Source organism: Notechis scutatus, chromosome Z, assembly GCF_049901735.1.
Source record: "Notechis scutatus isolate UNSWTSFEM ecotype Mainland chromosome Z, rNotScu1.2, whole genome shotgun sequence".
In the NCBI taxonomy this organism is placed as follows: Eukaryota; Metazoa; Chordata; class Lepidosauria; order Squamata; family Elapidae; genus Notechis; species Notechis scutatus.
In genome coordinates, this window is record NC_142025.1 from 75,084,818 (window position 1) to 75,098,120 (window position 13,303).

General features: G+C 34.2%; 1 protein-coding gene across 7 annotated transcripts in view; it reads right to left on the minus strand.

The window, feature by feature from the left end:
- The window catches only part of EZH2 (enhancer of zeste 2 polycomb repressive complex 2 subunit), an 89,937-nt gene that overhangs the window by 18,193 nt on the left and 58,441 nt on the right, over positions 1-13,303 (minus strand). For all 7 annotated transcript variants that reach the window (XM_087947032.1, XM_026681931.2, XM_026681929.2 and 4 more), the window contains 6 exons: positions 9,480-9,649; positions 9,235-9,329; positions 7,541-7,581; positions 6,827-6,952; positions 2,696-2,874; positions 1,365-1,460 (listed from right to left, as the gene is read on the minus strand). In XM_087947032.1, coding sequence (XP_087803158.1) covers positions 1,365-1,460; positions 2,696-2,874; positions 6,827-6,952; positions 7,541-7,581; positions 9,235-9,329; positions 9,480-9,649 — 707 coding nt within the window. The remainder of the gene's footprint in view (positions 1-1,364; positions 1,461-2,695; positions 2,875-6,826; positions 6,953-7,540; positions 7,582-9,234; positions 9,330-9,479; positions 9,650-13,303) is intronic.

Sequence of the window (13,303 nt, forward strand, 5' to 3'; positions counted from 1 at the left end):
TGAACAAAACCATATAAAATAGGGGACAGGGTGTATCTTACAATTAAGACAGCCACATTACCACACCCCATTATGGTAGTGGGTGAGCAGCACTCTGAAATTAAAGAAATACTTGATTCTAGGAAACATCATGGGGCAACCCAGTACCTGGTTGCCTGGAAACACCTCCCACCCTCTGAAAATGAATGGGTCCACAAAAAGCATATGCGAGCCCCTAAACCAGGGGTGGGCAAACTACGGCCCGTGGGCCACATCCGGCCCGTTGGTCTTTTTAATCCGGCCCGCCGAAGATTGGTACAGAATTAAGGTTTGATGTGAATGATTGAATGATTGCATTCATTTGATTTTGACTTGTAATGACAGGCATTTCGACACCAGGTGGCGGCCCGTCTGTCAAATTTTAAAAGTCAATGAGGCCCCCGAGCCAAAAAGTTTGCCCACCCCTGCCCTAAACTGTTGAAATGCTTTCATGACATGTACCCGGATAAACTGCACTATTTACCTCCATTCGTATCTCTTTCCAGATAGATGCACCTCTCTTTTTCCTAGGGGAGGGGGGAAGCATGTCAGGCCCCACTTCATCCCCATTCTGCTGGGGAGGGGGCCCTGGATATTATTTTGCTGTTTCTGGCTTTCCTGTCACTTTGATATACTGCTTGAGAAAGGGAGGGGGAGAGGATTGCTTGGGGTCATCCTGCCTTGCTTGCCTTGCTATCACTTCCCCTCAATAAAAGTTTCCTTTTGAAATAATGCCTATTTCAAGAGTTCTGCTTTCTTGAAGGGAGAGGAGAGGCAAGTCCTTACAATGTGTCTATTCTTCCTTCTCTATTTGTGTTATCCTTGTGGGGCTATTGTTTCTGTGTCTCAGAGGAAAAAACAGATTTGAAATATTCCCAAACTTTAACCGACTCCCACCCCCACAGCCCGGGTTGGAATTTTGTTGAAACCAAAATTCCAACAACCAATGCAAAAACCAGTCCACCAGCAAATAAAGTTTTAAAAAAAAAACAGAAAAAAGGTGCAACAAAATAAAAGTGTTAAACCAGCAAGCCAGCCAGCTGTCAAACCTGTTCTAAGCTTCTTTAAGAAAAGAAAAAAAGCTCTATCCAAGTTTCTTCTACAATCTTAACTATTCAGAGCCCTTAAAGGGTGGTCTGAACACACAGAGACCGAATGTAGAACTGGGGACCGTTACTGAGGTGTGTGTGTGTCCTCAGTTTTCAACTCAGTCTGCAAAGTTATGAGACTAGATACTACCCATCCTAGATTCTCCCTTCGGCTCAGTGGAGAAAGACATAGCTGTTTGGAAGAATTCACTATAATTTAGGGGTAATATATTAACTATGCAAAACAGTTGTTCTTACCTCACCACAATATTCCGAGATGAATTCATTTTTCTGCACTGGATCCTTAATGAAAATCCCCCAGCCTGCCACATCAGAAGGTGCTAGCAGCAGATGCTAGCAGAATGAAAAAGCAAGTGCCTTAAACAAGCCAATAAAACTAAAAAGATACTTAGTTCTAACAAAATACATAGTATGCAATATTAAAAGGGACAAAAAAACAAGCAAATTAGTTGATTAACAACGATTTTGTGTTTAGTGCTTGTTCATATAAATAGTGAAATTCGACATGCAGACTCATAGATATTCACAGAAAATACAGTTTTGAAACACAAAATGATCTTCCATTGAATCCACATCAGAGTAACCTCCATCCCACCCCAATTTTTCTTGAGTCTTTTGAAACTTTGAATCAGTATGAATGCAGGTATTTCAAAACTGCAAAGGCATCAAATGAGGCAGTTATGTGTCAGTTAAAATTATACCTCATACATTAACAGCATTTTACTCAAAGCCTATTTGTTTTGTGTCACTGATACTATATTATCGACAGGGGAATTCTGTACAAGAGCATTAACATGAATAGAATCTGAATAAGAACAATGTAGCACTAATTTGCATAGAACTGTGTCATTAAAAGCAAGCTTTAGTTAAGATATAAAAACTAGTCTATGGTATTCCCATAAAATTCCACTATACTATTAGAAATATAACAAAAATGAATATATTGTGTATTAGCATAATTTCCTATTTTTACATAAACTTAACATGGTGAAACCTTCAGAAGAATGTGCTATTACAGAACCTTCTGCTTTCCAACACTGAATTTATTTTGTGTTGCTTAATTTCTGTTAAAATGAAAGTAACAACTTCAGATGTGCATATTTTTTGTCTGTGAGTATAACACTGTATGTTCACTAAAGAACAATTTCTATGGTAGTCTACCATAAGTGTAATATGTTTATGTGCCAATCCTAGTGTATAGCTGGCAGTTTCTATGTTAGAACAGTGTTCAAGATGGCTGATCACACAAGCTATAATATACAAGCATTTGATAACTGAACTTTCGCATGTGTAAACTGTGCATTGAGAATATACAATTTCTGAATATACAGTTTCACACATCCTTTGGTTGCAAGCATGAAGTAATAAAACTAGAATGGTTTACAATCCTAATTTGATTACCATCCCAACAAAAAACACACTTAGAGTATTTTCCAACAAACTAAGTAATATAAATCAGGGAACAGGTTATGTAAAAACCATCTTTCACTTTCTTGAAGAAGAATGCTCAAGGCATCCATGCTCTATACATTTTGAAGAGATGTCTATCATGAACAAAGATGAACCACCTTTTTGGACCCTCGTTGAATGCTGCAGTTCTTGCAAGACACGTTTTTGCTATCCCAATGATCGGCTGCTCCACATGTCAAACAGAGATCTGGATCACACTCACGTACAGCTAAGTAGCAAGGACATTGCTTTGTATTGCATTGTGCTTTACAACGGCATCCGGGAAACCTATTTTGGCCTTTAAAAAAACAAACAAAGTTGCATCAATTTATTTAATTCTGTTACAAACTGCTGGATTGATCAGGATTTTGTTCAGTTTAAAATGCTAGGCAATGCAAATATAGGCACCAAACTGAAGTAGAAACCCAAAGAGCTTCAAGTAGACCATCGCATTACATATCTAGAGGTTACTTATATAAATAGTTCAGGTAATACGATGTATAAGCAGTTCATACATTTTAGGTGTATGTTATTTAAAATATTGTCTATTCAAACTGCAGTTTTATCAGTAAAGTTTTGGGACAATGCCCTTTGAAATTTTAATCCTCCATAAATTCTGTGTTTGTGAAAAAATGCTATATGCTGCAAAAGATCTGGGGACCAAAACAGGAAATCCTCCAGAATCATTTTAAACTTTTCAAAGATTAGCTAACTTTGAAATAGTATGAAATAAAACTTGCTGGAAAAAGAAGACCCAGCCCCAAAACTGAAAAGAATAAAACAAAATGTATTTGAGAACGCCAATAAACCAGGAAGATGGCTAGCTTGGAAATTGAAGAAACAAGCGGGAAAAAGATGGATCACTAAGCTACAAAACGAACAGGGAGAAATATGTTATCAAGAAGAAATGAAAAGGAATTCAGAAATTTTATGAGGATCTATATAAAGAAGAAGAATATGTAACAGAAGAAAAAGTGTCAAAATTATAATTCTGAGGCAAATTTTTGTGGGCTATAGAGGCCAATATAGTTTTCCCTGAGCTGGATATGGTTCAAGGTCTGAAACTGTGAATCAGTCTGCTTCCATGAATTGCACTTTAGAATATTCTATATAAATTTCTTTATAAATGCCTTCTGTAAAAGAATACAAAAAATACTAGAAAAGATTCCCTTCTAGGATCTTATTCATTATTACTGATCTTCAGGAAGAAATATAAGCAACAGGAAAATTCTGGTTGATGTTGCGGCAACAACAGTTTGGAAAACAGAGGGCTCCGTTGAGCTCCATGAAATCCAACTGCTGTTGGGAGACCCTAAGGGATCAAAGACGCCTTGGAGGAGTGGCGAAGAAAAGAGAAGTGCTTTGTGGACCACAAGGAACTCACAATTTCCTCATTAGGTCCGAAGCAAGCTCTCCTGAATGGCATAGGGACGACAGCCATTTTTGGCAAGTCACAAGCTGGGACAACTGGGACCATAAGATCTGTGCAGGTGTGGTCCATGGACAGAACATTGAAACTGGATGAGATAACTTTCAATTCTTACTCTAAAGACTTAACTTATGGAACAAGAATTTCAAAAAATAATCTCCAAGCTTTAAGGAAGCAGCGATTAGACACATGGAGAAGACTAAAGACTGAAAATTAAGAGGTGAAAGAAATGCTCAAAGGAAGCTTTAAGCCTGGAAAAAAGCTTAAATAATCTGAAAGGTGATTTTTGGGAGAAAGCGTCTTTCTTATTTGTATCTTTAAACCTCTTGGATTTATCAGATAATCAGCTGTTGACATTGACATACTGTTAATGTTGGAATTTGGAGAAGGAGAGCCATCTACTGGAAGAAGAGGAGCACTACAACATGAGAACTTTCAATGAAAGTGAGGAATGTCTAATACACATAATAGAAGAAAGTAAACAACACCTAGAAGGTGGCCTGCCTGACTTTGATTCTATCTTAGAAGACGATTTGGATATTTTGAAATACTTAGTATGTTTCTTTTCTTTTTTGAATATTTTTAAGATGAATAAATTGCAAATAACTAAACTCTATTAAACTAGTTTGGAGAAAACCTAGTGGATTAATTTGGATTTGGATTATTAATGCTACTTGACAGAACACTCTACAAGGCAAAAGAAGAAAGGTGATAGAAGAAAAGAGAAAAGAAGAAAAGTTAGATAAGACTTTAAAATTTGGACAATTGAGAAGACAAATAACTGGAAAACCAAAAGGCTGTAAATATTAAAGAACTTTAAAGATTATAAATTTAGGGGATTTGGAGGTATAACTATGGGATTGATTAAATCTTATTAATAATTGGCTCAGTTGGGGTTTTTAAATATTGAGACGTTGGAAGCATAGAGGTATATTGAATATTTTTTACTAAATTGTTACAAAATGGATTATCAGGGGATAATAGAGGGATATGAAGAAATAATTTTGATGCTCAAAAGCATGCATGAAACTATAAAGAACAATAAGGAGACAAGGGGATTGTCTAAAGATAAAGAAATAAGTGCAGAAGCATCTTAACAATTGGGGGAAAAAGATGAACATGATATTCAGAAAATAGATGAGAAATTAGAAGAAGCAATGGAAGAGAGAAATCAAAATGTGATGCCAGAGGACAAAGATAACGAAGGGAAAGGATTGATAAGCAGGAGTCAAATAGATAGCTCCTTAAAGTTTATAATAAAACAGAGAGAAAAAAGAAAAAACTCTTAAAAAAAATAAAGGTTTAGAGAGAAAAACATATCTTCAAAAAAAAAAGAAAGACTTATGGATGGTTGCCCAAATGATACAGCAGAAAGAGACAATTGGCAACCTGAAAGGAATACTCAGTGGGTATAAAAATGTCAAAAAAAGTTATATAAGATTCCAAGAGAGAAAAATAAAAGGGTGATTAAAAAGTCAACAAATGGTGGAAACTCCAAAAAGGTTAAGAAATGATCGATAGAGATAAAATATATTAATAAAATGAAAAAGTAGAAAATACAAATAGAGAAAATAGTAGCATATATATTAACAGATAATAAAATTTATAATTAAAAATAAACTAATCTTAGAAGGTAGAGGCTTAGGATTAGGTCATCTAATTGTATTTTAATATTAACAATGTGTTAAAATATATTGTGAACTTAACTTTTAAGGATTAGAAATTGTAGGGATTTTGATATAATCTTGGGATTGATTAAATTTTGTTAATATTTGGCCTTATTAGGAGCCCTAGACATTTTGGATATTGAAATTATGGTGGAATAATGAGTAATTTTTAAAATATTAAATATTAGTGACTTAGTAGGAGATAACAAATTCATGGTGCAAAGAAATGCTATTTATGTTTAAATGAATTAATGGGGGGAAATGATAAAGAATTATAAAGAGAGAATGGTGTTGTTGAAGTTGGAAGATTAGGATTATGCATACTTGTTTGAATTATTATTGTAAGCATTGTTTAAAAAGGACATTGACCCAGTACATACATTGTCCACAAAATATATATGGTGTGAAAGGAAAACTGCAAATAAAACATGAAATAATGAAGAAATCATGGGGGATGGGGGGAACTATTGCACTGGGGAATGTTAATGGCTGCTATGACTGACACAATAACTGCCTGTTTTAAATGAGTTTTATTTACAATTTAAGTAAGAAAACAGTACATAGAATCATGGGGCTGGAAGGGACCTCAGAGGTGTTCTAGTCCAATCTCCTGTTCAAGGCCGAAACTTTATAACATGCCAGTCAAATGGTTGTCCAATCTGTTTTTGAAAGAACTAACCTGACACTGAGTATTTTTTAAAAATCCATCTTTCAGTCTGAATAACTATCTGCTCAATCTCCTTCCTCTGATGAGCTAAACTTAGTATCAGTTTCCGATTACAGGGATATTGTTGTTTTTTAAAAAATGTAACAACTCCAAACCAGAACCAAAAGAAAAAATACAGCTAATTAGACAGGGAGTATGGAACGAAGTGGAAGAGCTTTAGCAATTTGCCCCAGTATACTTTTAATTAGGGATCATTCGGTCTTGAATCTTCTACCTATTCTACCATTGGGAGAAAACTTCACAACGACCCCAAAAAGGCAAATTGTGAACCCTCTTCTTCTATCTCCTGCCACCTGACCAGATTTTTTTAAAATCTGAATGAATTATTAAACTTTGTTAAGCTTTTCACAAGAATGGCTTTAAATCTTTATCAATGAGACAACTTCTTGTGTAAATCATATTAAAATAAAATTTCCCCAATACTTACATTCTGAACTGCACTGACAGAACTTCTCACAAAAGTTCTGTGCAATGACACACGGACATGAATTGTCACAAGGCTGGCGTGGATGATCACATGGCTGGTAGTTGTAAACATGATTAGATGATCCATCTGAACAACAACAAATGTAGATATTATTAAGGACAAAAAAATTGATAAACCTTCTGAAGAATATATTTTCAGCCAAATAATTACATAAAACCCCTGCATATCCCTATATATTTTCAATAATTAGGGAATGGGTACGAGAAATAACCTAAATTCAATGCACTTAAACAAAATCTTTTAGTACTCTTATCTTTCTTTTTTGAGCCAAAGGAGCAATATGGAAAATATATTTTTGGATGTCTCCTGATGCAAGAATTATAAAGGCACACCGTTACTGTTTTCTACTATAAAATGTTTGGAAAAAGGAGTAATGTTTTATTTTTGGAAGTGGATCAAGCCCAAAATCTTCCCACTTTTCTGATATATTCTTAGAACTGGGAAAATACTATACTGATCCTAGAGTCAGTATAATTTCTATTCCTCTCATGTAGGACAATTAAATCAAGGTAGCCTTCTGGCTTAAATTAAACTAAAATATCCTTAGGGACAAAATGTCTCCATATACATACTGAAATCACTTGCTTATTAAAATTTACAGGTAGGATAAGAAACAAAAACAGAATTTCAGGTCATAGGTTCAAAGATGCTAACCCTTCTTTAGCTGTATTTTTCTGCAATGAGCAGCCCACAGTCTATAAAAAGAAAAAAAATACAATATAGTTAATAGATTTTTCACATGGAAAATGCACCAAACTCAAGCTACATTTAAAAAATAAATTTTGATATTTTATATCACTTTCAGAAACAAGTGTCATAATGGCACCTAATTCAGTCTCTTGTAATTCAGTCTCTTGCAAGGGATGAAGAAAATAGTGAAGGTCAGTTAGTACAAAGCAGTACAGGGCAGTGACAGGAACTAGATTGGATCTGATGGGAAAGGCTGCTTCAGAACTTCCAAGATGTTTGGAGCTACCTGCGGGACAACTGTTTTGCAATACACTGTGAATGCTTCCCAGGTATTCAGCTTCGTACTGCATTGGAATTTCCCAACATTTAAAGGCATAGATTTGGAGGGGGGAGAGCAGGTGGGAGGAGTTGCAACATCCCTGTGACCACTTATAAGTATAGGCATAGTATAAGTATAGGCATACATCCAAGCACCTGGATTTTGATTACATGACTGTTTGGGAGGGATGTCTGCAACAGACACAATTTCAGGCACATATATGTCTATTTGTTCAGCACCATTGTAATTTCAAATGGACACCAAATGAACATTTATAAATCAAGAACTACCTGTGTAGGTCAAACAGAATGGGCTGGTTCTGAGGTTTCAGATAATTCACAATATACACTGCTTGGATGGAGACAAGGCTATGGCCAGCAGAACACTGACTAGATAGAAGTGCTCACAGCTTCATATTACTACCCATCTACTAAAAAATAAGATATAACCATTCTTGCTAAAAGAAATTATATTTTACATGGGTGGGTACACTAAAGAAAATCAATAAAGTATATTTGCTTTACAAGTAAATGTGGAAATACTGAGGGACTCCAAAGTCAAACTGCTATTATACAGGTGATTAATGGAGTCGTCTTGTGCACTGACTGCACACTTTTGTGTTTTGCTAAAAATGAGCATTCTGGGAGGAAGGGACATACATGATCCAATCTTGGTAACTGGAAAATTCTAAAATCAGCAGATGAAAATCATCCCCACTATTTTTATGGCATTATAAAGATTCCATATTCATTTTCCTTGATAATACAGTTCAGCTGATTAATGAATATTAACAGTGATTTTCATATTTGTGGCTTTAACTGTTATTTAATTTTGGTTAGCTATCTTTAGTAATCTCTGCATAGAAGGACAGGATACAAATAAAATAACAGTTGTGATAGGAATTCTCTATTATTTTACAATCACAAATGGTGAGGTAATGACATAATGATATCAACAAACCAGACACAGCTACTTTCATCCCCTTTTCTCCATATTGCCATATTTCACCGCAAATTTTGGCAGTGAAATTATTTTAGAAAAAAATCCATTATTTATATTTGTTTTGAATTTTAAAGTTATTACAGGAACATTTAAAGCACATGTTTTTTATATCTCAAGAAGTCCTTATATTAAGGACATTTTAATTGCATTTCAATTTCTATATTGATTTGCAATAGATTCTTCCACTCAAATATTGAAAATTTCCTGATGCAATCCTAGAATGCACTATTAACAAAAAAATAATAGTGTAGTTTATACTTTTTTATTTGCCACATTCCTTTCATTAATATTTAAAAATTTCTTTTTTTAAATGTTGTGGAATGGTTGATTGATTTACCTGTGTTTCCTTTTTTTCTTTCTTGGAGGAGTATCAACATCTTCAGCAGGTGCTGGAGCAATAATACTAGATTCCTTTACTCTAAACTCATATACCTGTAAAATATTAATTATCTCCTAAGTTTCATTGCAATGTTTTATTGAGTTGAATTTGATATATTAATGGTTTCCACAAAATTGGATACATTTGAAATTACTAAATTTCACTAATAATATTTTTGAAACATTTTCAATATTTAGGCTTACCTGCCTGCATGTTTTGGTCCCAATTAACCTGGCTATTGCACAGAAATTGTCATAGTAGGTACCAATGAGAACCCTGAACATAGAAGCTTCAGCACCACTCCATTCAACATTTTCTGGAGGCTCTGCATTTGGTTTCATCTTGATTGGTGTTTGACACCTAGAATTTGCTTCTGCAATATTAAAAGAAAACAGTTTTAAGTCTCAGAAATCACAGCAATGATCATACCAAAAAACAAAACAAATAATCAAGCATCCTACTTTCAATATCATACCATTTTAAATATAGCCTGGTAGGCAACGTATGCACTTTACAGCCAACAGGCATGACCAAAGTGAAGAGATTGTAGGAACTGTGGTCCAAAACATATGGAGGACTTCATATTACTAGTTCCGATATACAGCATTGTATAATGTTAATAAACTCTAATCTCACCCCTCACATTTCTAAAACAATTTTTATTTTATATTTACAATTAATGCAGGACTTCCAGATGAGGAATGATGAGCTAGCATGTCTCTGAATGACTGGAAATAACATTGTAGCCACAAAGGAGTAGCAAGTAGACCAGTCCCTTGGAATCTCTCTGGATAAAGAGAGAACAAGAGATTGCACGCTTGTACTCCGGATAGCTCCTTGCAAAGTAGTAATTTCCTGTGGGTTTAAATACTTGAAACAAAAAGAAGTCATCATGCTCTCAACAGTGAAGAAACCTTTTAATGAGCAGTGGGTTCACAAACCTTATTTTTGAATCACTTTTTGAAATTATCTTGAGGCTAATGGAGAGTTTCAAAATGCAAAGCCATCTGGTGATTTTACTTTCATTCCAAAATAAAAGAAATATTAATTATAACCTTGAGAATATTTTTAAAAATGGCAAAAGGCTATATAAAATTTTATTTCAATCAAGTTATAAACAAGGTAAAGGACAAAACAAATTTGAATTTTTTGTTATGGAATTTTGGAAATAATTATATAAACAAATGCACCTTCACAGGAAATAGAAATTTGATATTTTATTATTTAAAAAAATAGATACCAGGGGACAGACATTCCAGATATAAAGGGATGGCGGGGGTTACAGGGTATAGTATGACACTTAAAATATTCCAGGAGATATTTCAAGAATGGAGACAGAAGCTAGCAGCTTGCTTCTATAGATAGACTATGTCCAAAAGATGTTAAAGAAGAAATAAAAGGTGTGGAAGAGAATATTCTGGAAGATTCATAGGATAAAGAACTGAAACAAACCTCATGTGATGCAGAAATATTAGAGTATAAAGAAACTGTTGAAATAATATAAAATAAAAATGTGGTTTATAATAGGGTACCCAAATCCCAGTCCGCAGACAGGTACCAGTCTGCAATCTGTTGAGAACCAGGCCATGCAAATGGTAGGCGAATGCGCGAAGTTTGATTTGTGCATATGCAGGATCTAGGTTTCATGTGCAAAACCATCCCCTCGCCGATGCCACCAACGCCGGTTCATGGAGCCAGAAAAGTTGGGGACAGCTGGATTATAAGACAGAGATGACAATTAAAGTGGAAAAACAAATGATAAGAGAATGACCATGATCATGATTCCTTACTGGATTTACAAAAAGGCTTTCCAAAGCTCAAAGAAGCCTCTGAAATAGGCCAAAAAAAAAAACTGAAGAGAGATCAAATTCTATATCCACATCTGAATGAATTAAAGATCAAGACTGCTAAAACCAAAAGGAATAAGTACAAAGCGAGTTTGTTTGACAAATGTTAAAATAAGACATGCTTCTATAAAATTTAAGCTGCACTTTATGGATTTTTTGCTGATACCAGGATTGAAATATTAATGATATTGGCATATGGATAAGGCATGAGTTATGAGAAGAACAGATACCTTTTTGAAATCTTACAGGGGTGAAGAATTCTAATTTTATTTGTGCTTGTGATGAAAATCAAAGGTCACTTCTTTAAATATTTCTTTTCCCTTTTTATTTTTTATTTTTCTTCTTTCTTTTCTTTTCTCTTGCATTTTCTATTCTACTCACATATTTCCTCTTCCCCCTCCCTCTTTACTCTTCCTTTCTGAGTTTGATTCTTATTGTCTTTTTTTAAAAATAAATAACAATATTTTGGGGTAGAATCAGAGAAGCAATAAATACAAATGTCACCAATAATATCCCCAAAAGATAGGAAATTCTTATGATATTCCTGTGTCAGGTTCGACTAAACAATTTACTCTCGACACAGAAAGAAAACAAGCAAGCCTAAGGTAGGGAGGGAGATCGACTGAAACAGTATAGGCCAACTTGTTTTATGGTATAAAAGTAAATGATTTTACACAGCACAGTAAAATTGATTATAGTAGCATGCTCCAGCATGAAGTTAGAAATTCATGTTTGAGCACCTTTGATACCCCTTGAAGTATCAAAGAATATACATTGTAATTATTAAATCTAACTTGATGAGATAAAATTGTCAAACAATGGATTAATTACCACTGTCAAGAAAAGCATTTCTTAGATTTTTATCTAAGGTATAACTGAAGAATCTAGCATGTGTTGGAGCATAAAGGAAAGAGTAATCACACATATTTAATTATTAGCTATTTCCATCATATTATGTCAGAAGTATCTTACACAGTAATTATTCAATGTTCCATTTATTTACTTGACTTAAAGCAGTTCCAGTTCTGTTGTTCAGTACGCATTTCTGAAGAGAAAGTATCTCTGGTTAAATTTTGGTGACAGAAGAATTTAGGGCTGATATATAAAAGGCCTGAAAGATTCTTGTTTTGTTCATTCTTTTGATGAAGCTCAAGTGCCAGAACCTCAACATGGCTTTCTCAGCATGAATAATCACTATTATATTATTATTATTACATGCTTTAAATAAAGTTTCATTGTTAATTGGAGTAGATTGCATATGTGAACTCGATGAAAAACTTGAATTAAATTTACTGGCCTACTTATTCTTTTTGGATTTAGAAAATAGTTTCTTTTCATATATAACTTGAGCAAAGGAAAAGAAAAAGAAAGATAACACACTAGAAAAGGAAATTCTCCCTCCCAGGAATTAGTAAAGTTAATCCTGTTGCTGGATGCCTACTTGTATTATTCTAAAAACTTAATGGCTCCAATTATATTAATCTCTTACACAATAACTTCATACTTTTTAAAAAAATGCACACAAACAAAAGTAATTTAACAGAAACTACTTTTGCTCAGTTTAGACCAGGAGTGTCTAACTCGCCTTGTCATGGCAGCATCACGTGATGTACTGGGACTTTTTTCCCCTTTGCTAAACCAGGCAGGGATGGGGCCAGCATGTGATGCCTCCAGCCCACAGGCCGCGAGTTTGACACCCCTGGTTTAGATGGATATACATGCATCCATAAAAATATATAAAATCAAAAAAATGTTATATATTCTAAAATTATCATTAATTAAATTCTGAATTTAATTCTTATTCCCTAAAGGATTTTCAATAATTTAAATTATAGGTAGTTCTCAAGGTACAAACTTAATGGAGCTTCCTAATGAAGTAAAAAAAACTCATCAAATGAATCAGACTTAATTTTACAATTTTTTTAAATCAAATTTATGAATTTAATGAAATGACTCATTAACTGAACAAAGATCTGATTTACTATTTCCTCCAATTTGTTAATTGATTGCTGCTACTGAGAGGCTTTCCCCTATGCTGCCAGCCGCCCATCAGCTGTTTCCAGTACAGCCTTCAGCCTAGAGCTAAAGTGACTTCAAGCAGGTTACAGAAATCTCCCTTTGCAATACTTTTTTTTTAAAAAAACCCATTTGTTGATACTTTAAAAAAAAAACCTCAACCA